Raw genomic sequence first — 26630 nt, forward strand, 5'->3', positions numbered from 1 at the left:
CAATGAAACAAATTAATCCTTCGCAGGCTGCAATGACACAGTAATCCATCATTCAGAGCTGCTTTTATATACCAAATCAGAGAGCAGAGGACGGAGCCCTGGGGGACATCAAAGACAACAACTTACACCAACACTGGGAAAATACTGAGGAATCAGTTTATTTAAAGAGGATAGATTTCAGTTGATTGCCTATTTTGTCAAAGATTTTTTTCTTTCACAGTGTGGGGAACCCAAGGCCCAGTGACTCTATCTTCAGAATTCAGTACCATATATGCTTGCTGACATCAATAGGGATGAATGTTTATAAATAATTAGCATCATTAATCAGTATGAACAAATATCTGGCTAAAGTAATATTACTTTTTCCATTAAACTTCCAGGTGTTAAATACATTCCCAATTTTCAGTAGGGACTAACTGTAAATTTACATAATAATCTACAATTTAACTGACCAATTCCTGGTAAACCACATTTGAGATATTTTTTTACACATAAAATGTAATCATTTAAGATGTGTATAACTTCCTAAGTACTGTGTTAAGTTTAAAGACTTGAAAATTTTAATTTCATCTCTTGTGGAATAAATTTTAATAAGCAAATCAGATTCTAAATCAATAACTTGTTTTAAAACTATAAATAGTACTTTGGCTTGTAATTATAGTTGACAGTGCTGAAAGATAAATTTAAATGTGGTTTCTTTTTTTAAAATAAACTTATAATCAATGTATAACCATACATTCACACTGAGTATATTTATTTATACATATACAAAAACATATGCATCTAAATTTATTGGTGCTTATGTAGAAATTTATGCACCTGAGTATGTTTTACTAGAGTAATGCATTCTGAATGGAAGTATATTCCCTAGATGAAAACTAATGAGAAAAACTATAAAGTCAAAGTATATTACTACTGTTAAATACATCATTTTCATGGTTAAATGTGAGGAATTAGTGAAAGAAAAGGATTTTCAAGAAATAAACAAGCAAAACTTGTCACAATGGTCCCAAATATCTAATCATAAACCCAAAACAGAAAAAGAAGGTGAAATAAATGCTAACTAGTCAATTTTTGAATGGCATCTTTGATTCTGAGGCCCGTGGCCATATGATTGTAATTCCTGGCTATGCTGATGCATTTTTAATTCAATGCATGGATCTAGTATTTATTGATTTAATAAGGTTAGGGGTATTACATTGTTGCTGCTACTGATGAACTGTCAGCAATTTAATCTAGTGAAATCTTACAGAGGAATATATATATTTTAGAGTTGTGAGAGACACTAAACAGCTATGTAAATGTAATCCCTTCATTACCCAGGACAGTGGCAAAAGCAATGTCCCTTCTTTCCCAGACTGCTTTGGGCTCCAAACATTTTCTAAGAGGTTGGCTACCAACAGGCTGAGGTGACACTGAAAGGACTGCAGCAATGTCTTGCAGGTACTCCTTCAAAACGTTAGCCACAGCATCACTGATGCAGACAGAAAAGAAGGGAGAAAATTTACTTTCTCAAAAGCCATTCTGCCAAAAATACAACCAAAGGAGATAGGCTTTAAAGGCTCTATCCAAGTAAGGAGGTATTATGTGATCCAGAATTTAAGGGGGGGGGGGGGGGCACGGGCAGGAATCCACCTGTATTTGCTGAAACAAACACTTGGGGACCATCAGAAAGCTTTCTGCGCTGCTGTGCTACCCTGCTTGTGGGCTTATTTCCCCAACCTGGACACCTGGGAAGCATGTTGTGCTCCAGCTTTTCCCTGACTTTGAAGAAATGGATAACCTAAGAAGCGCACTGTTGCTGGGGTCAGTAAAACTATGCTAATTGCTGAACCTAATTGCTTCAAGCAGTCCTGCCTCTGAACAGGGAGAGCACAGTGGATGGAGTCAGTCTGTTCCTAATAAAATGAAGAAGCACTGAATTAAATTCCCAAGGAAGGCACTATAAAAGTTTCCACAGTGTAACCAAATGACTTCACCTCTGCTATTACCCCTAGGATGACATCTTTGAAAGAAAGCAGACCCCAGTCAGGCTCCATATTCATAAATTGGCTGAGCTTAGGCCAGTGAATCTGGATTGATTTAAAAAGGTTTTTTCATCCTTCCAATCAAATGAAGTCATTGTTAATTAGATGCTTTCTGTTAACAATGTCACTCTTCTCCACATTACCTGCTCACACTTGCAGCGCCTCTAGTGCAACATCTGGAGCACCAGTCCCCCTGCCATGGGTCCTCACGAGTTTGGCGGAGGCTGGTGGTATTTCCGCTGCTCGATCCCTGTCTGAAGGAAGACACGGCTCAGTGTGCTGCTGGTGAGACACATCCCAACTTTCCAATGTGAGAGGCTATAAAACCATCGCTAGGGAAACTCTTCTCCCAGACTCTCTTTAAAGGGACTACACAGCAGTGTCTCTGTGCTGTTGCCGCTTTGTAGATGGGTGTTTTAGAAAACGCCTAAGGCCACAGTCAACTCCCACTGACCAAGCTCCTGCTCACACTAGACAACCGGGTTAAGGCTGCCCAGCCGCGCCCGCCCGGGGCCTGGCCACCGACCCCTGTCGGCCTGAGGCGGACTGGCCGCTGGAGGCTGGGCCACTGGGAGCAGCCCCGAGGGCGCGAGGCACAGAGCGCTCTGGCAGGAGAGAGGAGGGCGAGCCAAGGGCTCTCCATCCACCGGGTCCCTGAGCCTCACCACGGGCAGAGGCTGCCTCACACTCCCTCGGGGCCCATTCCAAAGAAGTTTGCGTGCGCCAACCCCACCCCGACCCCCACCGCGTCGGGCCTGGCCTCCTCCTGGGATCTTCCGGGGAGCAGGCCTGGGTCTTGGTCGCTGCGGGATGGGGCCCTCAGCACCGGCCAGGGGACGGCTCCTGCCGTCCGTCCAGGTCCCGCCCGGCGCCCACTCGCGCCCAGTGCCCGCAGGCGACCCCGCGAGCGAGGCTCCGCGCACGATGCGCTCCTGGCTTCGGGGAGCTGCTCCTGCTGGCGTCCGGCGCAGGGTCCAGTTCCCCGGCCTCGAGGGCAGGAGTGGAGGCTCCCGGGCCCTCCCCAGGCGGCCTGGTTCTCAGAGCGCTGATCTTTCCCAAGGGAGCGCCCTGTGGGTGAGGACATGAGGAGCCACGCGGAGCAGGGCCCTGGCTGCTGGAGGGACGGTGCCCCCCGCGGCCCTTGCGGCCCGGACCACGCCGATCCCAGCGCTTGGGGGGACTGGTGGCCTCCAGGGAAGCCTCGGGACCCGCCGCCAGGTCACCGGCTGCTTCTCGGCTGGAGCTCCTGAGCGGGACCCTGTCCCTGGCTCCGGGGGGCCTGGGGACAAGACCACGGCCTTGCAGGCCTCCATGGGTGGGGCTGCGGGGGCACGGGGGCTCCCTGGCTCAGCGACAGTGAGTCCCGACCCCCTAGACCTCACAGAGGGCAGAGTCGTGCTAGGGGAGGTTAGGCGGCGAGGCGGAAAGGCGCGTTGGGACTAATTGCATTTCTTCCCGTCCTTGACCCCAACGCGTCGTCCGTCCGTCGTCCGGTGACAACGTGCGCCTTCTCCACAAGAGGGTTTGGGGAAAGTAAGTTTCTGGGGAATCTGATCCCTGTTAGGTGGGACCCTGGAGGAGGGCAAAGAACAGCGGCAGCCGAAACACCTGCGAGTTCTCAATACAGTCTAATATGGACGTGAGTGGAGTCATGTCTCCTTCCGTTTCCAGGGGAGCTCAGACCTGACGCGTCAAGATTATCCCTCTCCAACGTGTCAAACAGGGTACCTGCCAGGGACACCTGCGCCTGTCCCCCGGGGCTTCCCCTTTGCGAATAGAAAAGGCGGCCTGATATTCTGTTCCACTTAGTGCTTGTGTGGCCGTAGCGTGGAGGCCTGAGCCGTGCGGGACGCTGCTCTGACCCTCTGGAGACTAAACTAGAACCGCGCAAAGGGAAGGCAGGCACACAAGCGGGCGGCGCTGGGAGGTGGCGGGCGGAGCGAAACCGGGGTGGGGGGCGCGCAGGCTGCTCTGACCCGCGACGCCCGCTCCTGCGCGGGGAGTCTCAGGACGCTGCGGGCTGGCGGGCCAACAGGGCCACGTGCTCAGGGGCCGCTGGGCTCCGGCTCCGTGTTTCAGGGACACACACACACACACACACACACTCACACACACACCAGCGCCTGCCTCTCTCTGCTAGCGCTGGAGTTCCTCTGAGGTGGTCCGTTCAGCGGAGCCCCCTGCGCTCACACTGGCTGAGGGGGGGGTGGGGGTGAGAGAGCAGCTGGGGCGCCCGTCCTGTGGGGGCGCAGCCCCGCGCAAGGTTAGGGCTAAGTGACCCAGCCTGGGAAGGGCGGTGTTCTCACCGGCCCGAGGGTCCTCCCCGCCTTCCAGTCCTGTCACCTGTCACCCCGAACTCCCCGGGTCCTCGTCCCGCCCCGCTCTCCGTGACCACGCGACCTCCAGTGCCCGGGCCCCGGGAGCCAGGGCTTCCCCCTCCCTGATACAAACTGCACGGGCGCCTCTTTCCCTGCCTCCGGGTCCTCCTCTCATCCTCCCACCCGGCGATGCCTTGCCAGTGTTTGGGGTGGTTGGTGTTCTATCAAAGGATCGCTGGCGTCTCCCCGTCAAGTCATTACGCCTTTATCCCCATCAATTACCCACACCTCAGAGGGCTGCTATTAAGAGCTCAATTGAGCTGCAAAAGTAGAGATCCCGTTTCAGGCAGATGTTGTCACCTCCCGCAGAGATAAGCAGCCCCTGGGACCCGGCCGGCCGCTTCCCCAACCGCCCGAGCAGCGCTGGGCCAGGCTCAGCGCTCGGGCCGCGGAGCTGGCGCTGGAGCTGGAGCGGGCGCCGCGCCGGTGCTCCCCGGACAGGCGGGAGCGGGGAGGGCCCGCTCTCAGACCTCAAGCGCAGCGCCTGTCCTGGGGAAGTGTCTCCAAAGTTGTGCCGGCGGCGAACCGGGCGCTTTCGCCCAGAAAGGGGTGGGGGGAGGGAGAGGGCACAGTTGAGAGTTCATCTGGCTGCCGCCGCCGACACACCCTCCTTCCTCTTCCCGCCGCTCTAGCCTCCTTCTTCCCCGGTAGCGGCCCCAGAACCCCTGGGAAGGAAGGCCGGGTGCTGCGTGACTGCTGGACTTAGAGCTAGGGAATCCGGGACAGAAGCATGGCTTTTACACAAAGGGGACCCCGGGACCGCCGCGGCCTTTCGCCCAGATGTGTCCTTCCCCCCTCTCTCACCCCCAGTCACTCCTGGGGCCGCGGGATGGGCCCGCACGCGGCTGGGAACCCTGGGGGGCTGAGGGGAGCGGAGCGGGAGGACGTGGCCTCGCGGCAGTCACTGTGCAAGTGGGCGCTTGTGTGCGGACGGCCAGCTGAGTTTGTAGAGGACTGCGTCTCTACGCACATGTGCTGAGAGCGTTTGCCGCTTTCCTCCTGACAGTGGCCAGAAATTTAGCCAAGGCTAAAGGAGATTAATTTCCTAGCACAATCCAATTAAAAGATTTCTGAAGTCATCTTTGGCAAAAATGGGAGGGCGGGTGCATGGCTAAAGAGGGGACTGGTTTTGATGACAGTGATGTATCGCCTGGGCACAGCGAGCGCTGGTCGCTCTCTCCTGCACCCGCGAGGTGACCAGAGCATCCCCGTCAGTGCCTCCAGTCCAAGCCGTCTCCTTTCTGAAAGACAGCCATCCATCACGCCAACCTGGGCAGAAGAGAATATGCGAGGGCCTGGGGTTGCTTACAAGCACCATAGACTTTTTTAAGTGCTATTAGATTTATGGTCTCTTTTTCGAGGCCCATCCAGAGTAATTAGCACATATGTTCTAAATAGATGATAGTTTTGTGAGCAATAAAGCAATTACCCATCGTTGGAGCTGACAGTTCCTCCAACTAAACTCCAACCAGCAGCTAATTGGAAAAGTCATTTCAGCTCCATTGTCTGCAATTAGTCCTGCTAAACTACTACACCCCAACTAGCTGGTTTGAGGTTAATTTATTCAGTGTTGTATTTGCACAGAGAAGCCATTGCCACAAAGGGACTTGCCTTTTGCCCCTCCGAACTGCGCCCTGGGACTAGAGGAGCCGGTGGCAGCCAGAGGCCAATATTCAGGGGCTGGGGGCCGGTTCCCAGGGGAGGAAGTGCCTGACCCGGCCTCAGCTTCAAGGTCAGTGTCCAGTGCGCTGAACCAGCTGACAGAGAAAGCCATTGTTTCTCCTGCTGGGCAGTAACTAGAGGAAACTCTTCAGTTCCCGCAACCAAAACCTTACTTTATAAAAAGGAAAGTCAGCACAGAAGAGCTGACTGGGTTCTGAGTGCACCTTCTAGGCACCAGTTCTGACCCTAGGCTACGTGTATCTCCATCCCTAACGGATAAACACAGATTAAAAAACCAGCCCAAACTGCCCAATTCCAAGCCCTCAGCTGGGAGAGGGAGCCTCCAGTTCTTGGAATAGAAAGAAAAGACCAGACAGGGCAGGAAGCCCTGCTTTGCCTTCGTCCTCTCTGAGTACAAGGTCACTTCTCCCCTTGAAACTGGTGTTGCTCTGTGACTTTTTTTCTTTTTCATTTTTCCCTTTCCCCTTCTTCCCTCCTTATCGTTTTTTTTTTTCTTTCTTTCTTGTCTAAAGTTAAGCCCAATAGGTCCACGATTTGCGCCAGTGAGTGGAAAAAATGTGTTAAACGTTGGTTTGATGCCCCACCGGAGCTTCCAAATATCCAGTGGCTGGGATTCTTCTACTTAATTTAATCTTTATTGGACAGGGTGGCTCCTACACTCATATTCACCAGGAAACCTGGGAAATGATCTGTTGGTGTTCAGAAAGGAGGGAGGGAGGGAGAGAAGTTAAAGAGGGATTAGTCCTCTCCCACCCAACCTCGAACGTTGTCACTGTGATTTCTGATAGGCTGAGGGTAGGAGCGGAGGGGGCTCAAGGTCCCAGCCCAGACAGCCAAGGGTCTCTGCGATCTGCAGCAGGGGGCCGGAAGGCTGGCAGGTTGAGATGGGAACTTGTAGCCCTGGTAACCGAGTATTCCCTTAAAAGAATTTACAGCTAAGTGTCCCAGGCTCTGGAGCAATCTGAATTTTAGTTAGAAGAACACGGGGTTTGGGGGTGGGGAGAGACTTCTCAGGAGGTAAAGCCGAGTGCTTTCAGTCCCAGAAATCTAACGTCCTTTTTCTGGAGAGCCATTCATACTTAACAACCTGAGGGCTGTCTCTCCTTTTTGAAGCAAACACAACACCACCTAAAGAAGACAACTTAGGTGGTATTTCAGTCAGCATAGAATTACTAAAATAATTCCAATTTCAAAACCAATTGTAATCAATTGCTCAACTTCAACGATTTGGAGATACAAACCTATAGCACACACACACACACACACACACACACAAACTTAAATTGCATAAGGTCAGCCTCTTGTTTGCCACTTACTTATTGTGTTTTAACCAATTTGATTCCAAGAAAGACCAAGAAGAAAAAATATGGGGGAGAGATTGAAAGTAATAGTCTCATCTTACCCAATCACCTCCCACCTGCCACACAATCTCTGCCCTTGAAGAGAAATCCTCCCATCAGTGTAGCTCCCAGTTGAAATAAGATGTCTTCACTAAAAAAACTGTCCCTCGTGTTCTCAATTATTTGCTTTTTTTTCCAGGACTTAAATATGACATCCCAGAGAGTGAGGGCAAGAAAAAGCTGAAGGGAGAACCAGTTGAAAGTATCACCTAGACCTGGTAGAGAATGCTAATGTGGGTGTGCATGCATACTGAAGTATAAGGGCAAATAGAACCACCCAATCAATAACCCACCAAATGTGTGGGAAACATTTACATCATGCAAAAACTCTAAGCACATGTGTGTAAAGATGTAGTCATATGCAAACTCAGCTAGCTGTCCACATATGTACCCACTGCTAAAAAGCAGTTTCGTTGCTCCCATAGTTTCTTTCCATTAAGAGCGATTAGAAGATATCTATTCAAAGTTGCTGATCCAGAGAGAAAATAAGAGTAGATAAAAGGAGATTTCAAGTGACCTCCTTGTCCCTTTCACACCAACCTTAGCCCTAGACTAGCCAAGGATCAACTAACACAAAAGCCCTTTCCTTTTTTCTTTTCAGCTTCAGAAGATTTCATGCAAACGGTTAACAATAAAACATAGAACTATCCTGGAGTTTTGTTAGATCATGCATTTGAAATACCTTATTAACTCCTCCCATAGATGGGCTAGGTTTATTATCCACTTCTGAAATGGGTAAATAAAATATACATAGTGTAACAGAGGGCATAATTATTTACTGCTCCATGTGGTTTGTATCAGTGGTGGACTATGCTCATTCTTTTTCATCTAAACTTTACTTAAATCCCCTTTCTCCTTACTGATGGAGACTGATGGAGGACACTGTAATAAACATATCTTTCCACTGACAGTTTAGAAGGAAAGGTTAGGGTTATTATTTAGATCAACTTTCTGATAGGTAGGTACAAGTGAAGCATGACAATAGTTACCAACAGATCTGCTGGCTTTGTGAGCCAGTACTTTCCCACTAGTTTATTTTATAGGCAGTGAAGATTTTAAAAACTTAACCATACTTGAACAGTCCTTAATCAATGAATGTCCAATTCAAATCTACTTCTGATGGGCTAATCCTGTAATAAAAGAAATCTGTGTTCTGACAGGTAATTATTAAGAAAAATGATAATATAGTTTAGTTGATTGTATTGTCAGGGTACTTTAATAAGCGTCAAACTCCTTTTAAAACCAAAACTTTTCATCCAAACCCAACCCATTTTCTCTTGGAAGAAGAGCCTTGCAGTCAGTCTTCACTCAAGTGTGGCATTTAAAATGCGTTTTATAACATAAACTTCTCCATTTTCTTTTTTGTACAAATGCATTTATCTTTTTTATTTTTACAAAAAGTAAAATTTGCACCACCCCACCCCTTTCACTGATGTGCTATGAATGATTGTCACTTTTCCTCCTACAAAAAGCTTGTTTTGCATCCAAAGGTCAACACTTGCTCTCCTGTGGCTGGCTACTCGGGGACCCTCTAACTTGGGGCCCAAGCAGAAAGGGGAAGTACTTCCCTTATCTCTGTTTTCCAAAACCCGTGCTTTAAATGGCCAGTTTGTGATAGAAAACTAAACTGCTTCTAAAGTAAAGCACTTATCTCTGAGTGTTTCCACCCAAAGGTGACAAAGAAGAAATGCCCAGGCTACCAGAGTTATAGTGAGTACAGGAGTCTGCTGGATCCGTTTCCAACTATATGAGCAGGGTAAGAGCAAGCAGTACAGCCCACTCCCAACTTGGCCTTTCCACCCTTGTTTTCAGGTTGTCAAAGACAGAACTTTTTACAGTTGGGAAGCTACAATACAGACTGAGTTCAACCTTTTGGGAGGAGGTTTCTGACACAGGCCAGGCTTTTGTTTGTTTTTTTAATAAGCACGAAACATTAGGCAGGCATTCCAGTGGCTTTCTCTCTTCCCTTTTCTTCAAAATATCTATGCAAGACCATGTTAAATACATCTTCAACTGCGTCCTTCCCAGCATTAATCTCATGCCAACGGAGACTAATTGATTCGGCACCTTTAAAATAAGCTCTTTGGGAAAGGTCTGTAATAAGATCAGAAGAACTGACCTTTCTCCCAGTGATTGCAGGCATGTTCATCTCTCCAGATGGGCTTGATAAAACAGGGCTATTTCTGTTCTGTGGTCTCTCTAAACAGAGTAATACCATTTTTAATTATTTAGAGGGTAGGGAAGAGGTATGGGAGAGAATCTTTTTTGGGGGGTGGGGGGGGAGAATCTTTTACACATATCTGGTTATTTGTAGGATCTCAGGGCTCTTGAACTAGATTTTGAAAATATTTTTTACAAGGACACCTTTGTTCAGTGTAATTTGCCAAAAAGCCAAAATGAATGAACCAGTGAGTTTCGGGAAAGCAAAATACCAATATCAAAGATGTCATAGGATTAGTGAAGAATGATTCAGCATTCCTCAAAAGAAAGATATTGGGGAGGGGGTATTAATCAGTTGGAAAGTCTGCATAGATCAGACTCTGGGGCTGGAATGCAAGTCAATGCTGAGATCTCTGCTTCTCTCCTCCCACCAGGTCACAACTGTTTACTGGCTGTCTGGCTAGGAGAGATCAAGGATTGTATGGAAGTTCTTTTAAAAGGTGATTAAGGCTAGGGGCCATGATGCTAGCAATCTGAAAGGGGCAGTGTAAGTTTACAGCCTGATTCCTTCTCTTCATCTGTTGGGCGAACCACACTGCAGACTTTGTATGCAGTGAAGTAGCCTGTAGGAAACAGGAGGGCAGAGAAAGACTTAAGGAGGGAGGCCCAGGAGTCCAGGCCCTGGGAGGCTTTTCTGATCCCGAGGAGACGCCTTGCATAGGGCCAAGGAGATAGGGCCACAGGGCTGGCGTCTCAAGTAGGGTGCTGGGGAAAGGGCCACAGCCTGAGGTTATGTGCGAGAAGGAAGGGAGAGCGATCTGGAGAAGAGAGGGCGAGTGAAAAATGGGAGGAAATTTGCAACTGCGTTTTCTGCTTCTGCAGCTGAGTGTGCCTGGACACGTGTGTGGAATTGCACACTGTGGGGACCTACGTGCTTCCACAAAATATGGTCACTCTTCTATTAGGTGCCCTACCAAACAACAAGAGTATCAATCGGGCGCTAGGTCCGGCGTGGCAAGCTGAACCAGTGACAAAGGCCAGCCAGAGCTCCCCAGGAGTCCCCAGGACCCTCAGTCCCTCCCAGAAGCCATTTTGCTGGTGAGGCGGTGAGCACCAGTGGAGGCGCTCTGCGGGTGTGAAAGCGCAGTCAGGGCGAGAAACCGAGGCCTGAGTGTCGCTAGGGCTGGACAAGTCCCAGAAGGGGACGGCGCCTCTCGGAACGTTTAGGTTTCTTCCTGCCCCCTTTCGAGACAGAAAGTTGGCGCATTCGTTCCCTGCCCCAAAGCCCAGGGCTTCCACTGCTCCGCGCACCACCACCAACAGCAGCCACCCTCCGGGGCAGGGGCTGGGGGCTGCACCCCTCCTTCCCTTCCTTTCGGGAGGAGCGAGGGCCACGCCGCTCCCCATCCCCGGGTCACGCGGGATCCCAGGGGCCTCTTCCAAATTTGGAAGCTCAATATGGGGGCTGGCGGGAAGAGCCCGCAGTGAGCGCGGGTGGGCGCCGCTGTTCAGGCAAGTTTCAGCTCATCCTCCCGCCAAGCCTCGCCCCCGCCCTCGCCCCCGCCCCCGCCCCCACTCCCACCCCCACCCCCGCCTGCAAGGCCGGACGAGGCCAACAGCTCCAGACGGGCTCATTCCCGAGCCCCCGGGCGCGGCACCGGGCGGGCGTCGGCTGCCCCCGCCCCCGCCCCGCGCGCCCGCCCCGCGCGCCCTCTGACGCAAACGCGCGCCCCTGCCCCGCGCGGAAGGAAGCGCTGCCGTTGGTTTTAATTCAAGCTCTTGGTTTCACACACGCCCCCTCGGCCCCCACCCCGCGAGGTGACCCCTCCCCGCCCTCAGCCCTCTCGCTGCGGGCCGGGAGCCTGGCTGGGCTGTGGGGCTGCGGACCCGGGGCCCCCTCGCCGCCGCTGCCGCGGGTCCTCCGCTGGAGAAAGCGGCTCCGTGTCCCTTTTCATTCCCTGACACTATCGCCCACATCAAACAGGCAGCCACCGATGCCTTGCGTTAGGGGATCCCGTTACTAACGGCGCCCGCAGGTGGGCGGCAGGAGCCGAGCTCGCCAGGCCCCGCTCGCAGCCGGGCAACGTGCGGGCGGCCCGCTCCACCGCGGCTGGAGCTCGGCCCCGGCGGGCGCGGGGGCGGCTGCGCCGTGCAAAGTCTGCCGTTCCGCGGCCCCCTGTCCCCTGCCTCCGCGCTGGAGGCCCCGTAGCTGATTCCCGTGTGTGTTGGGGGGCGGGGGGTAGAAAGTGGGGGTTGGGGAGACCTGCTTTGATTTTGGACTAACGCTCGGCTGCGGCGCGGCGGCGCTCTCCCTGCCTCTGCGCGGCTGGGCACCGGCCGGGCGCGGGCGGCTCCGGAGAAGGCCCCGCGGAAAGTTCTCGTCCCGCCCTGGCTGCCTGGACTCCGGCCCCGGCCTACAGAGGCCACTCGAGCCCAGGCTGCCTCCTGGCCTGCCCGCGTCGTCGACCCAGAGTTCAAAAGAAACCGCAGTCATTGCTTTACTTGCCTGGTGCGGCAGGACTTGGCAGAGTCTCGCTTCCGGTGCCCGCGGCTCTCCGTCCAGGGTGCGGGGGCGGCTGGGCCTGCGCGCCGGCGGCCCGCGGACCTTCCACTCCCTGGCGCTCGCGCTCGCCTCCGCTTCCACTCGCTCCGTCTCCCTCCTCGTTCTCATTCCTTTTCTCTCTGTCTCCCTCTCTGCCTGCGTCCTCTGCCTGCCCTCGGCTGCTTGTCTCTGCACTGGATGGAGAGTAACATTTAGAATGCATGTATAGAACGCTGGTTCTTGTTCTCTCTGTCCTTTTTTTTTTTTTTTTTTTTTGTCGTGTTCATTTCACCTTTTAACTGACCAGGAGACGTGAGCGCGTTTATTTGGGGAGAGGGACAAGGGCCAGGAGCCCCCGCTGGCCCCAGTCGCCTCCTCTCCATCAGCCGCGTACAATGGACCGCCGCTTGCCGAGTGCATTGACTGTTCCCATTATTCAGGCTGGAGGGGCTGCGGGGCAGGCACAGAAAAGCCTTTATTCTGCTCTTTAAAATCGTCGCTCCTCGAGAAGCGGCCGCCAACTCACGACTCAGAGGTTGGAGAGACGGGGAAGCGCCAAACGCACCCCCAAAGCGCAGCGCTTCCCAACCCCCTCCCTGGTGGAATTTAAAGTGAGAACGAGTATTAAAAAAAAATCAAGCCCTACCTCGATCAATACAGCGTGGCCATTTACTCGCACCTTTTATCTGAGGGCGTGTTGAGGCTCGGGGTGCTGGAGCTGAGACAAACTTTTACGCTCTCCCGAGTAGAGGGGCGGGCGGGCGGGCGGACGCGGCTCCCACCCCCGGCGGCGGCGGCGGCGGCGGCGGCGGCTTTGTCACTCCGAGCCGCTCCGCGCCGCCTGAGCCTGCCTAGGGGAGCGATCCCAAAACGAGGGGGGTGCGCGTGTGCTATTGGAGAATATGTAACTAACAGAAGGATCATTTTCCCCTAGTACGGTCTTTCAAGTAAAAAAAAAAAATCCATTGAAAGAATTTTCAAAGTGTTGTCTTCCTTTGGAGAAAAGGCTCGGGCTGCCTGCGGAGAGGGGAAGGAGGGCCCGGCTGTGCGCGCCCGGGCGCGGCTCCCGTCCGCTAGGTGGCAGCCGGAGCCAGCGATTTCCGCAGGCCCGCGGCCCGCCCCCTCCTCCCGCCCCCCCTCCCGCGACCAATCGCCTTCGGGAATCTCTCTCTCTCTCTCTCTCTCTCTCTCTCTCTCTCTCTCTCTCTCTCTCTCCCCCCCCCCCCGTCCCTCCCTCCCTCCTTCCCTCCCTTCCTCCCTTTCTCCCTCTCTCCTCTTTCTCTCTCCCTCCCACCTGCCCCTCTCCCTTCCCTTCTCTCCCCCACTCCCCTTTCCTCTTTTTCTGACTCGGCCGCACTAACTCCCCATCCCACCCCCAACAATATGAGGACTTATTACTGTATTCTTAATAATTATGGAAGCGTTGTTTGGAGTTTGGGACAGCCTGGGGATACCAAAGCGGGGGGGGGGGGGCGGGGGGGGGAAGAAAGTAGAAAAAAATCAAATTGATTGGAAAGTTTATTTTTTAAAATCAACTCTGGGATCCATCGGAACGGTGAATTCTGATTGATTTTGTGGCAATAGCTGCAAATTCCACGAGTGTCCTGTCGTAATTAAACCTTTTAAAACCAAGTTATACTAAGGAGCCAAAAAACAGGAGTCTCTATCTGCCTCGTTTCTTAAAAGGATATAAAATAAACGCAGTCCACACTTGGGTTATGCTTCTATGTGAAAGAAGAAAACAATCTAAACCCAGTGTATTTCACGAGTCATTAAAATGGTGAGAGTTAAATTCCCATATAAAAAATTCCTAACATTTTCGATGACACTGTCTTCAAGCTCATGAAACCTAATCTTAAAAACTTTTCATAAGAAATCGACATTATTTCCTTCTAATTTGCACGTTGCGAGGCATTCTCCCCCTCGCCATCCCTTCCCCCCTCTGGCGTTCGCGTGTGCGTGTGCGTGTGCGTGTGTGTGTGTGTGTGTGACCATAGACGACCCATACTAATCAGGTCTCAGAGTAAATAGCAGAGCAGGGCGATCTCAATGTAAATTGCGCTTGTCAGAAGCACACCCCCTCCCTCACTTTCTCTCCTCCTCCCCTCACCATCCCCGTCAGTAGGTAGCGGGGGGGGGGGGGGGGGGGCAAAGAGGAGGGGGCGGGATTCTCCAACCAATGGCGTGCAGGAGGCATGGCTAACCTTAGCCTCCCATTTTCTCCTCCCTCCCCCCCCTCCCATTCAGGGCTCTGACCAGTCAGTCTCCTTTGATTATCAGTTGCCAGCAGCCCTTCTCCTGGCTCCTTGACACGAGCTCCATATAAGGCAGCGATCTCCATAGAAACGTGTCAGTTTCAATAGTAGTGTCAAAGTTCACTATATACAGACATTCGCGCAGATCCCCCTTTCGGAAACATTGCTCTGCGAGTCCTCCCGATTAAACGCATTCAATTTTGGGATCTCTCTCTCTCTCTCTCTCTCTCTCTCTCTCTCTCTCTCTCTCTCCCTCTCTCTCTCTCTCCCTCTCTCTCTCCTCTCCTCCTCCTCTTCTGCCTCTCTCTTTCTCAGTCTCTCAATCTCTCTCTCTTCTTTCCCTCGCTCTCTTCTCTCCTTTTTCTCTTTTCTTACATATCCCCTTAGTTGTTTCCCCGTATTCTTTTTCTCTCTCTCCTTTTTCTCCCTCCTTCTTGTCTTTTTTACTCCATTCCTGCAGAAAAGAGAGGGCTAAACTTAAAAAAAAAAAAAAGGAGGAGGAGGAGACACCCCCTTCGTATTCTTCTTATCGTTATTTTATACATATATGATTTTTTTTGGAGGGAGGGTGTTGGTTCCCGGCTGAAGAGCACTTATTTAAAATACTAAAAAAAGAACATTTTTGGGCGATCTCCAGGGTTTTTTTAACTAGCTCTGTGTGTTATAGCAGAAGAAGCAGAGGAAGGAGCAAGAAAGAGGAAAAGAAGAGGATTATTTATTCGACCTACTTTGGATGTCTCTCTCGCCTTTTTTTTTTTTTTTTTTTGCAATTCTTTTCCTTCTGAATTTTATTTTTCCTATTTCGCTGTGAACTCGTCGCCGGCGTGAATTATCTCCTATTTTTCTTCTTTTCCATCACCTCCCCAAAGAAGAAGGCACTGAGAGCCCGGCGCCACCGGCACAACAAAAAGAGCAAAGTGTGCGATCCTCCTCGCCCGCCGCCTCTCGCTTTCCAGCTCTGCCTTCCTGAATGGCTGGCAGCGTCCGGCCCTGGACCTGGCCCCCCGACACCAGCGCGCCCTGATCTCCGCCATCAGCCTTGCCCCGCGCCCCGCTCGGCTCACCGAACTCCCCTCCATCTCGAGCCCAGCGAGGGCTCCTGCCGGGACAGCGGCGGCGGCGCGGGCGGCCCCCGACCCGGGCTCGCGCTCCGGCGGCGGCCCCGACTCCAGCTCGGACTCCGGCCCGGGCCCCGGCTCCTCCAGCGGCGCTCGCCGCTGCAGCTGAGGCGGCGGCTCCAGCGGCGCCCGCAGCCCCGACCTCCTTCTCCGCCGCCGCCGCCGCCGCCGCCGCCCTCGCGGTCTCCCTCTGTGTCGGCTCAGCCCGCGCTCAGCGCGTAGCCCGAGCGGCCGGCGGGCGGGCAGGCGCCTGGCGCGGGTGAGCGAGTGTGTGTGCGAGTGTGTGTGTGCGCGGGGGTGCGGGCGAGGCGGAGGGCGAGTGTGTGCGCGCGCCGTGGCCCATGCCCGCCGCCCCCGGCGCTGCGCCCCGCGCCGCTCCCGGCTGCCGCCTGTGCCATTTCTGATTTTGCAACTTGGGGAAGAAGAAAAAAGCGAGAGAAGGGAGCTTGCTCTCCGGGGGGGTGGGGAGGGGGGGAAGGAGAGCGTGGCCCCCCCAGGATCGGAGCGCGGGGGGAGCGGGCGAGGGGAGCAGGGGTGTTGCGGGGGGGGATCCTGAGAGCCTGGGGGGGGGCTGCAAAAAGAGAGAAAGAAAACAGCAGGAACCACAACAAAACGCCAGCAGGGCGGGCGGGCGCGCAGCAGCAGCGGGGCGGCCGAGGCAGTAGCGGCGGCAGCGGCGGCGGCGGCCGAGGCAGCGGCCGGTGCCCGGCTCGGGCTCGGCTCCCGCGACCCCGGGGCGCCCGGTGGGCCCCCCGCCCCCTCCCCCTCCCCCCTTCCCCTTCCCCTTCCCCTCCCAGCGCGCCCGCGCGCCCCGTGGCCCTCGGCGAGCAGCTCGGCTCCCCCCAGCGCTCCCCGGGCCCAAAGATATGGCAATGGTAGTTAGCAGCTGGCGAGATCCGCAGGACGACGTGGCCGGGGGCAACCCCAGCGGCCCCAACCCCGCAGCGCAGGCGGCCCGCGGCGGCGGCGGCGCCGGGGAGCAGCAGCAGCAGGCAGGCTCGGGCGCGCCGCACACTCCGCAGACCCCGGGCCAGCCCGGAGCGCCCGCCACCCCAGGCACCGCAGGGGACAAGGGCCAGGGCCCGCCCGGCTCAGGCCAGAGCCAGCAGCACATCGAGTGCGTGGTGTGCGGGGACAAGTCAAGCGGCAAGCACTACGGCCAATTCACCTGCGAGGGCTGCAAAAGTTTCTTCAAGAGGAGCGTCCGCAGGAACTTAACTTACACATGCCGTGCCAACAGGAACTGTCCCATCGACCAGCACCACCGCAACCAGTGCCAATACTGCCGCCTCAAGAAGTGCCTCAAAGTGGGCATGAGGCGGGAAGGTGAATATTTCTTCTCTGCTTCTCTCCCTGAGCTTCGCCCGCCTTCCCGGCCCTCTTTCTTTCTCTCTAGCAGAGGTGGCTGCTGTATGGGGCTGGGGCTCCTGCAGTCCTGGCCCGTCCCAGCTTCCCCTGTCCCCGCTGCCTTCCTCCCCCGGCATCCCGCCCCCCCCCCCCCAGCTCGTTGCCGCTGCCTCCCCCTCCCGGCCTGCGCTCGTCTCCCTGGCTCCTCCATCCCTCTCGCTGCCTGCTCGGGATTGTGTCCCTGGGATCGTGAGCTGTGGCTTAAAATCCCCTTCTTCCTCTGTCTTGGATGTGCTCGATGTGTGTCTCTTTCCCGCGTGTGCGTGAGGATGCTTGCGCTGTGCTGGCATGAACTTGGGGAGGGTGCTTACTTCCCCCAGAAAACTCTGTGTCTGTGTTTTTGCATCTCACTTTCCCCTCCATCTTTTCCTTCCCTTTATTTGAAATGGGGGAGGGCTGGGGACTGGAGTGCCCTGAGTAGATTCATTGCTGCATCATCCTTTTGGAAGCTTAGCATGGAAAAAGAGGAGTGAGATTTATTGCACTTGTAGGTCTAATTAGGGGAGGGGGGGCGCTTCTGGCCTGTTCACTGGTTCCCTCTCTTCTTCATGGAGCTGGGGCCGCCTCCTCCGGAGCTGTGGCCTTGTTTTCACCCCTCTACTTTGAAAGGAAAGTTTGTGACTGAGCCGTGCTTTCATAGTTGTGTCATTTTTTAAAAAAAAAAGCATGATACTCATTTTATTTCTTCATCAAACTCCACCCTCTGCTTAAATACTGCATACAAATTACAATTTACAACGGCATTTACCGAACCTTCTGATTTGGCTATAATGCATAGATAGACTGCAGCTGGCATGAGCTTCCACATCATTTAATCCCTGTGTTGTATGGCTTTGGTTTCTTTTAACGCAACTTTTGATGTTGTATTTAGATATGCTTCATGTTCATGTGGCAAGAGATGCAGCACTTTTCTTATAAATATATTTAGCCATTTACAGTTAAAGTTTATCTCCTGACAATCATTAAAGATGTCTTATAGTCAAATTAGCGAACCAGTCAATTTTGCAGAATGCAGATTACTCCTTCTTGTAATTGACTTTAAAATTATATTTTATATGCCACAGGAAAAGAAATTGAATTCCTTCAGATCTCAAAGAGCAGGCAAATATGACGACTTCATTTCTAGCTCCAGGAAGATTTTGTAGGCATCTGGGGGGAGGGGGGAGAAAAAACAACAACTTTGAATTGTGCTGTCATTTAATTGAAAAATAACTGCCAAGTTCAAAACTATAATTAGAAAAAAGTATTCTAGCCATTATGTTTCAAGATCTGAAATTGCATTGGGACTCGCATTAAAAATGGAATCAAAGCAAACTTAAGAAAACAGTGCACAACCTGAAATAAGACAGCTACGTGTACATGGACATATCTACATTAATTTGTTGGGGGGAGAGTTCAGTAGCCCTAACTTTTCCTAGAGTTGTCTTTGTTTACATGGCAATTTAAAACGTTGGCACTGTTGAAGTAAAACATACACATTAAAAAAAAAACTTTGGTCAGCTTTAAGAACTCAAAGCATGCTTACGTTTTGCATTCAGATGGTTAATGAATCCAGTGTTTTTGCAGTTGCAAGCTCGTGCATTCACTGGGCAAAAGCTGGCTGCAGGTTGCAGTGGCACCACGCAGGACAGACATTAATTATATTTCCTACTTTTCCCCATAATGTTTGGCTACTGTAAGTTCAACTTTTTTTTGAAATTTTTCAATTTTCTGTTGCTTTTAACAGCGAGAACTTTGTGTGGGGCGATGGGGAGGAAAGGAGAGGGGAGGGAAGCAGGATACTTGTTTTCTACTGAAAAGTTGTAAGTGATTAGTAGCATATGTAACTTGTATCTATTTTAAGGGTAATTCTATGGCATTTTTAGAGAATATGAGAGCATTTTGAGCAAAATGTTGCTTGCTTGCAAATGAAGAGGCAGCTAGGCATTTGCCTAGAACCACAATCTTTCTCTGGTTCCTCCTGTTTGTTTTCTACACTGATTTGTTTCATTCTGGAGGGGGTGAGTGGGATTTCATTGATCTGCGTGCTACTCCTTGGTGGTAGAGGGGTTGGGTGGGACTTTCTTGGGCTTGCGGGGCCTGGGGGCCCTGAAGTCAGGCCTAGTTCTGGCGGGGCTGGGGTGACCAGGTGCGCAGGCGATGGACCGGCGGAGCAAGAGGGCCTCACCCCAGGTTTCCTGCTGGTGAAGGCCATAAGAGCGAGCGCGAGAGAAAACGCGCCGGGAGCCTGTGACTGTGGGAAGAGCCTCCGCATTGTGTCGGGTGCTCTGCAGCGCGGCTATGTCCGCAAGCCCCCTGGATGCACATTGCCTCTTTTCTCTCTTTCTTTTTGTCAGCGGTTCAGCGAGGAAGAATGCCTCCAACCCAGCCCAATCCAGGCCAGTACGCGCTCACCAACGGGGACCCCCTCAACGGCCACTGTTACCTGTCGGGCTACATCTCTCTGCTGCTGCGCGCGGAGCCCTACCCCACATCGCGCTATGGCAGCCAGTGCATGCAGCCCAACAACATCATGGGCATCGAGAACATCTGCGAGCTGGCCGCGCGCCTGCTCTTCAGCGCCGTCGAGTGGGCCCGCAACATCCCCTTCTTCCCGGATCTGCAGATCACCGACCAGGTGTCCCTGCTCCGCCTCACCTGGAGCGAGCTGTTCGTGCTCAACGCGGCGCAGTGCTCCATGCCACTGCACGTGGCGCCGCTGCTGGCCGCCGCCGGCCTGCACGCCTCGCCCATGTCCGCCGACCGCGTCGTGGCCTTCATGGACCACATCCGCATCTTCCAGGAGCAGGTGGAGAAGCTCAAGGCGCTGCACGTCGACTCGGCCGAGTACAGCTGCCTCAAAGCCATCGTGCTGTTCACGTCAGGTGAGGCTGCGGTCGCTAGGAGGGCAGGCCGCGCGGGGAGCCGCCGCAGACTCCCTTCGGCCGGGGCCGGCCTTCTGCCCCGCCGCCGCGCCGGCCGGCCTCGCCGGACCCGGGGCCTGGCCGCCTGGCCGGGACCTGCGGCCCCCGCGCACGGACGCGGCCGGTGGCGCCGCTGCCATCTTGAGAGCGTGGCGGTGCGGGAGAGGCGGCGGCGCGGAGGCGGCAGCGGGCCTAGCGGCCTGGACCCCCGCGCGGGGCGGCGGCGGGTGCGTGTCTCGTGGGGGAGGCGGTGTTGTGGATCGTCTGGCTGCGCGTGGGTGCGGGGTGCTTGCGTGCGTGTGTGTGCGTGTGTGTGTGTGTGTGTGTGTGTGTGTGTGTGTGTGTGTGTGTGTTTCTGGGGGAGGGGAAGGAAGGAAAGAACGTGGGAATGCGGCTTTCTCCTCTGTGTGGCACGCTCCCTGGATGAGTTTCCTGATAGAGAGGCGCGCGCACACAGACATATACACACACAGGTGGAAAGAGAAGAATACGCACAAGTAAATCATAAATAATCCCGTTTTATTGCTGCCTGATTTTCCCTTATCGGAAACCATTCATGTTTGCAGTTGCTGAGGTTATTGAGGGTCGTAAAAAACGGATTCGATCTAAACAAGAAAGATAAAAACAAAAGCAAGACTGTAGAATCCAGAAGTGCGGTGGGCTCCCCGCCCCGGAGGTAAATCTCATCGCCATGCAAAACACTTGAACATCGGAAATTTAACAGAGTGCCTTAAAAATATCAAATTAAATGTGGGCGGCGGTAACATGCATGTTAACAATTTCTCTTATGATAGATGGTTCAAATTAACTTCCAGGAAAGTGCATTAACATTGCCTTTGAAGGCTCTGGTCTGAGCCTCTGAGAACACTGCCCGCCTTTTTTATTATTGTAACCTGCAAGAGGGAAACATATAAACACCCGGGACAGCAGGTAATGGGGGAAATATAAACAAAGCCAGAAGGGACGCTGGTGGGGAACAGAGCTGCCCAGACTGGGGCTCAGCCTTGCCCACTGTGAGGAGGGTTAGCTGCAGTTTTACCTCCAGGATTGCCACTATTGTTTTTAATTCCTCCATTCCGAGAACAAATAAACTATCCTAATAAATCTAGCCTAGAACCAGGACACCCAAAGGCCAAATTAAAACCATTCTTGAGCAGAGGTGGCGAAACCCCTTTCCCAAGGCCTTGTTGAACAGTAAGAGGTGGTGTAATCTATCAGTATTTCTTGGCTTTCATGCGTGAAGAATCGTATTTACGTTGTATTAAAATGACTCTTAAATTTGCACAATATTGTAATGTAGCAAATGTAGTATTAATATCGATCTGAGCAGCAGATAATTTATTTAGACAAGAGCATCTCATTGGTATGCAGGGTGGCCAGAGCTGTGGACTTGGACTGCCCCCCTTTTACTTTCAGTGCAAATACAGGTCTGCTAGTGGGAGAGGGAGTTATTCTTTGCAAGAGGATAAAGTGAGAACCTTAAAACAAATGGAAGATTTATTGAATAGCCTCCGTGGTGTTTGAATGCGTTTTATCTTAATAAGTCTTCTTGATAGAAACGTGTTTTTCACAAGTGACAAAGAGCCTGGGAAGCAATGACCAGGCTGCCTTAGTGCTGGCAGGCCTGGGCCTGGCTGGCTCTCCACTCCCCGGCTCTTTAGCCAAATTAATCAGGAAGCAAGCCAGTGTCAGGGAGGCTGGGGTTTTTAAATCTCATCCAGTGAGGTGTCTTGAAGCAGATATGTGACTTGAAGCTGGACAGAGGTCTTCTCAAGAAAGGTCTCCCCTCCCTTGTCCTTGTCCTTCCTAAGGTTCTTTGAACTCCCTTGACTTTTCTGATCCCCTGCCCTTTCCCAGAGAGAGGCGAGGACTGTGCAGGCTGCAGAGTAGACTGTGGAATTACTTAGCTTTTCTTTCAACTTTTCATCCTAAAACATCCCTGTGAGAAGTGTTTCTTAAAAAAAAAAAAAAAGTCCCAAAGAAGTTTCTTCAAGTCTTCAAGGTGCAAGGGGGAGGCAAGAAGTGAACAATAACATTATTTTGCTGGAAAATTGCAAGCAGAGTATCTGAAAATGGAAATAGAGCTGTCAGTAGTAATTCACCCCCCTCTTTCATACAACACATTTCCACTTTTGACTAAACTTGTTTTGATTGCCAGCCAGAAGGGAATTCATGGGAAGCCTTCTCAAAGTCATCCAACTTTTGAGCAAACTTTGAATGATGGAAAAGACAGTTTTAGACATATTGTCCAATGAGGTTTGCTCCGGTTAAGTATTTGAAGCTGGCACAGGGGTTCCCTGTGGTGGTTTTCACATTTGGCCTCCGGATGGTATGCTTAATCCTTAATATTCTGGACAGCATCCAAAGGCTAGGTCATGACCTGAACTTACTTTTTTTAAAAATTCATTAATTCATACACCTAAATATTCCCTCAAATAAATGAGACCTTCCCTGAAAGGAGCCATCTAGTTAACATAAATACAATAAATCCATTTTCAGTACAATAATAACTTTGATTTCTAGTTATGGCAGCTGATTACATCTATATTTCCTGAACACTAAACTCTTCTGAATGCACAACATGAAATACACTCTCTGCACTACAAAGGCTAAGCCGGGAGGGCCTGAACAGTAATGGTTATTTATTTACATAATTTCTTTTCCATATACTGTAGAAGAAATATTGAGGTTTCCCACATTGACACTGCCATATAAAAAGTAAGACATGGATTTTGCACATGCTGACTCCTTTTCTGATCTGGGGTATATATAACTCAGGGCGTATAAATATGGACTACATTACACCCCCTGCTCACCTTGCTTTGCTACCACAACCGCCCCATCCATCTAAGAGCTCACACCGTCTGTCCACAGTTGAGGGAATCCTATTGCAGGAATATCCAGAGTGGGGATGACTATCTACACTGGGAAGCCAGGCCCGGACTAGGGCCATAGGGCTTGCTTCCTGGCACCTGGCAGTCCGCTGAGCTACAGGCATTCTGCCTTCAAAGGAGGAAAGATATCAAAGCAGCCAGCACAGGGCCCAAGCAAGACTTTCCTGGGCGTCTCTCCCTTGGAGTGGCCTAGCTGGGAGAAGGGTAGTGACCTTGCACTCTGGGGTCCCTCGTCATAAATATCAGATAAATATTTTAGGGACCTGAGGGGATGCCATATGGGTCTTTTTAAAAAATCTGCTGGGGTATCAGTGGGTCCTTTTCATTTTGCATTGTCTGAGGCTGAAAGGGATCCTGACGTATAATGGGCAGATAATGCATGTAAAGCAAGATATATGTAAATATGAGTCTGCATGCATGGTGGCTATTCAGCAGAGCCAGGTTAGCAAGCAGGGCCAAGGGCAGACCTCAGGGTCCCTTCTCTAAGCAGCAAAGCCCCAAAGTGCTCCTGCCCTCGCCCTGCTAGCCATAAAACCTGACTGATTTCCCAAGGCAGGCGGGTGTGGATGCACCCTAGCAGCTGGCTGGAGTAATTAGACATCTGACAGGAACCCAGTCTGGATCTGGGGTCAAAGGACACTTGCCTCAGAAGTTCTTGAATCATCATCACTACTTTTATTTGTATTTTTGCTCAAGGCCATAGCCTTGTAAATGAAGGTGGTATAATGTTTTGTAAGCCCCGGTTCTTAAAATATGAAGACATAAAGCTCAGAAACCCAGCAGACACAGGTTTCACTTTGAATCATTTGCTGTGTCTTTGTAGGGTCACACTTGCCATTCACAAACATATAATGTCCTTTTAGGGGCATCGCCACGCATGGATTTCTTCCCAGATCTATATATTAGCAAACTCTGCCTTTGATCTCTAGTCAACCTCCTGACTGGCTAAGGGTTCCTCTGTGATCTTCCTGTTTTTGAAATATTCATTATTAATATAAGAAACAACACAGGCATTTAAAGTAGGAAGCCTTCATCTCATTCCGCTGATTCCACCAGCCCCTCCATTTGCTTGCCTCCAGCTAGTTGATATAGTATGAACTGCTGTCTTGAAATATTTTCAGGAGACCAAGAGGAGCCTTGGTTGATGTGAGATAAACACACAGGTTTTGAGATGCCGTCCTTGCGTGTAGGCCCCCCCCCCTCATTGGTCCTGTAAAGGAAGCCTAGCTCCCCAAATCCCCCCTCAACTCCCCATCTTCCAGTTTGAAGCAGCAGCAGCTGCTGCTGCCTCTAACCCAGCTTTGTGTCTGATCACGAAAGATGTCTCCTTTCTGCAGCCTGGGGTCACTGAGCCACATTCTTTCTGATTATTACACAGTTTACAGAGATGTGACCAATTTTCAATTACTTGATCTAAGGCACAGATAGCAGTGTACACCCTCACCAAGGCGTTGCTGCGGAGTCCTTGCTTGCATGGATAGTGGATCTCAAATCCTCTCTTGCTAACGCCTGGGCTTGATCGGATTCCAGGCACTGCCAGCCCATGATTCCTTGCCTGCTCTCAAGTGTTTGTTCACTACACAGTCCAGGTGCTCCTTAAGGTTTCTGGTTGGGGTCATTTGTTGGGAGGGGGACCCCACGGAGCCTTTAGGAACTGCCTTCAGGCTGCACATTCAGGGCTCCTGAACACCCAGAAAGCAGCAGGGAGTGGGACCAAAGTCCTCCCTTTAATGAGCACAGTGGAAGGACGCCCCCCTGGAGGCAGAGGACAGGTTGCTACCACAGCAAACATGGCTCCAGCACCTTCCGTTACTTAATCCAAAGGTGAATGCGGAAAAACAAAGGGATGAGAGAGGTTGCTGCCTCTGCATGTGTGTGCTTCTCTCTCCAACTCCCCTAGGCTTGGTGGGGGTTTGGTTTATTTTATTTGTTTTGGGGCTGGTCGAGGAGTGGGGAAGCATGGATGGGTGGATTTCTTCCATTTTCTCTTCTATTTCTTTTTTTCCCCTTTTCTCCTCAAAAAAAGATTATTTTAATGGCTTGCTGTTTGTGCTTTTGCTGTTCACTGACCTAACCATGTGCCCACTCCCCTTGTCTTTCCTTCCTGGGGCTGCTTGGGCAGATGCCTGTGGCCTGTCGGATGCCGCCCACATCGAGAGCCTGCAGGAGAAGTCTCAGTGTGCGCTGGAGGAGTACGTGAGGAGCCAGTACCCTAACCAGCCCAGCCGCTTTGGCAAACTGCTGCTGCGCCTGCCCTCCCTGCGCACAGTGTCCTCCTCAGTCATCGAGCAGCTGTTCTTCGTCCGTTTGGTAGGTAAAACCCCCATCGAAACTCTCATCCGTGATATGTTACTGTCTGGGAGCAGCTTCAACTGGCCTTACATGTCCATCCAGTGTTCCTAATCCTTGGGCACTTCCCACCTGCCCCCACCTCCTTAGAGACTCAGAGGACCTGCGGGGGCCATGGACTCCAAAGCCTGGGGGACCGGGCAGCTGATGCAGGGTGCAGCGTGCGTGCGGGGCAGGCTGGGCAGGGGGGAGGAGGGCCGGGAAGGCAGGAGCAGCCCACCCTACAGAAATGCAACCCAAGCTACAATCCAGGAGAAAAAGAGACTCTTTTAGGATCAGATCTGTGAACACATTGGAAAGGAAAGGAAAAGGACCTTGTGTCTGGTGAGAAAAAGAAAACAATCTTTGGAAGAGAGGACCATGAGAATTTTAATAAAACAGAAGGAGACTAATGGACCTTCCAGGATTTATTGTGGACGGATGTGGATATATTCTGTACAGAAAACAACACATGGAAGTGGACTGAATCCTATGTAGAAACACACACGCACCCCCAAACATGGTTATTCATTTTGTAAGATACTAGTCTTTATTTTCATTTTTTGTAAAATTTAAACATCGTATGCACATAAAAAAGGAAACAAGAATTAGGGGAAAATAACATTTTCCAAATAATTATAAAAAATTGTCCTGTGTCTATGTATCTATATCTGTTTTGTATTTTTTTCTGGTTCCAAACCAGATTTCCTGTGATTCTATACTAATAATTTTTGATATAACCCTTTGCTTCTTATAATGAGTGCGATATATGTTGTCAAGGCTGTTCTTCAAGAATTAAAATTGAAGTGAAAATTTAAACAAAAATAAAAGAATTTAGCAAAACCCATGCGTCTGGTTGTTTGACAGATGTCATCAGTGCAAAAGAACACTCCAATTAATCTCCACTCTAATTCTTACTAGAAGGCGGGGGGGGGGGGTTAAGAGGGGGAACCTTTTAAGGTCTATTACCAAGTTGGCTAGATTTATTTCCTAAACCAAGTCACTGCTTGGTTTTGTAAATTTAGAGGGCCAGGCTCTGCGTGGGCCATTGTGGTCCCGGACGACAGGGAGCCTTGGTTGCAAATATCCCATGTGACCTTGTGGGTGGTGGTGATGGGCTGCTGGTGGGCTGCTAGAGGGCCTGCGTGCAGCTGGGCCTCAGGCTGGCAAGCCTGGTCATATGGCTGGTCCAGGCTCAGGTACTACTTGCTTCCGGGACTGCATGTGGGTCTTGCCTGGCAGTAGGGGTGTGAAGCACTAGAAGAGGGGGGTCAAGGGAGGGAAAGCTTTGCTCGGGCTCCTCTGTACCTCATGCCTGTGATGGGAGGGTCTGGCCTCTCCCTAGCCCTGGGAGAGGTGGGGCCTCAGTGCTGGGAGCGCTGGCTTTGCTCCCTCTGTGGTCCCCTGCAGAAGTGGCGAGGGTTCGCCCTTTTCCATACCCTGTGACGGGTCCCATGCAGGGCCCTCCAGGTGTATTGGGTGGGTGGAAGGGCCTTGCTGTGGCCTTAAGGGTGTTGTGGGCCTGGGACCTGGGA

At 51.8% G+C, this 26630-nt stretch overlaps 1 protein-coding gene and 1 long non-coding RNA gene across 6 annotated transcripts in view; one reads left to right on the top strand and one right to left on the bottom strand.

Annotated features, from left to right (window-relative positions):
* LOC308517530 overlaps nt 1–13241 on the bottom strand; it is a 594900-nt gene extending 581659 nt beyond the window's left edge. The window contains exons 1-3 of one of the 4 annotated variants that reach the window (XR_013995843.1): nt 12837–13241; nt 12155–12384; nt 2171–2281 (exon numbers count right to left, since the gene is read on the bottom strand). This is a non-coding gene — a long non-coding RNA (uncharacterized lncRNA). Of the gene's footprint in view, nt 1–2170; nt 2282–12154; nt 12722–12836 lie in introns of those variants that run through there. The other 3 variants (XR_013995846.1, XR_013995844.1, XR_013995845.1) reach the window with 3 other exon arrangements.
* A 2957-nt stretch (nt 13242–16198) lies between these two features.
* Nucleotides 16199–25940, top strand: NR2F1 (nuclear receptor subfamily 2 group F member 1). 2 transcript variants are annotated; one of them, XM_081088715.1, is made up of 3 exons: nt 16199–16889; nt 19307–19834; nt 24890–25940. In XM_081088715.1, exons 1-3 carry the CDS (start codon nt 16430–16432, stop codon nt 25168–25170), a joined length of 1269 nt encoding a protein of 422 aa, XP_080944841.1. In that variant the 5' UTR covers nt 16199–16429; the 3' UTR covers nt 25171–25940. The 2 variants fall into 2 exon arrangements, with proteins under 2 accessions (XP_080944841.1, XP_080944842.1); XM_081088716.1 differs by lacking the exon at nt 16199–16889 and adding an exon at nt 17859–18645.
* Nucleotides 25941–26630: the final 690 nt, after the last annotated feature.

The sequence above is a fragment of the Myotis nattereri genome, assembly GCF_964212035.1.
Source record: "Myotis nattereri genome assembly, chromosome: 4".
Taxonomy (NCBI): domain Eukaryota; kingdom Metazoa; phylum Chordata; class Mammalia; order Chiroptera; family Vespertilionidae; genus Myotis; species Myotis nattereri.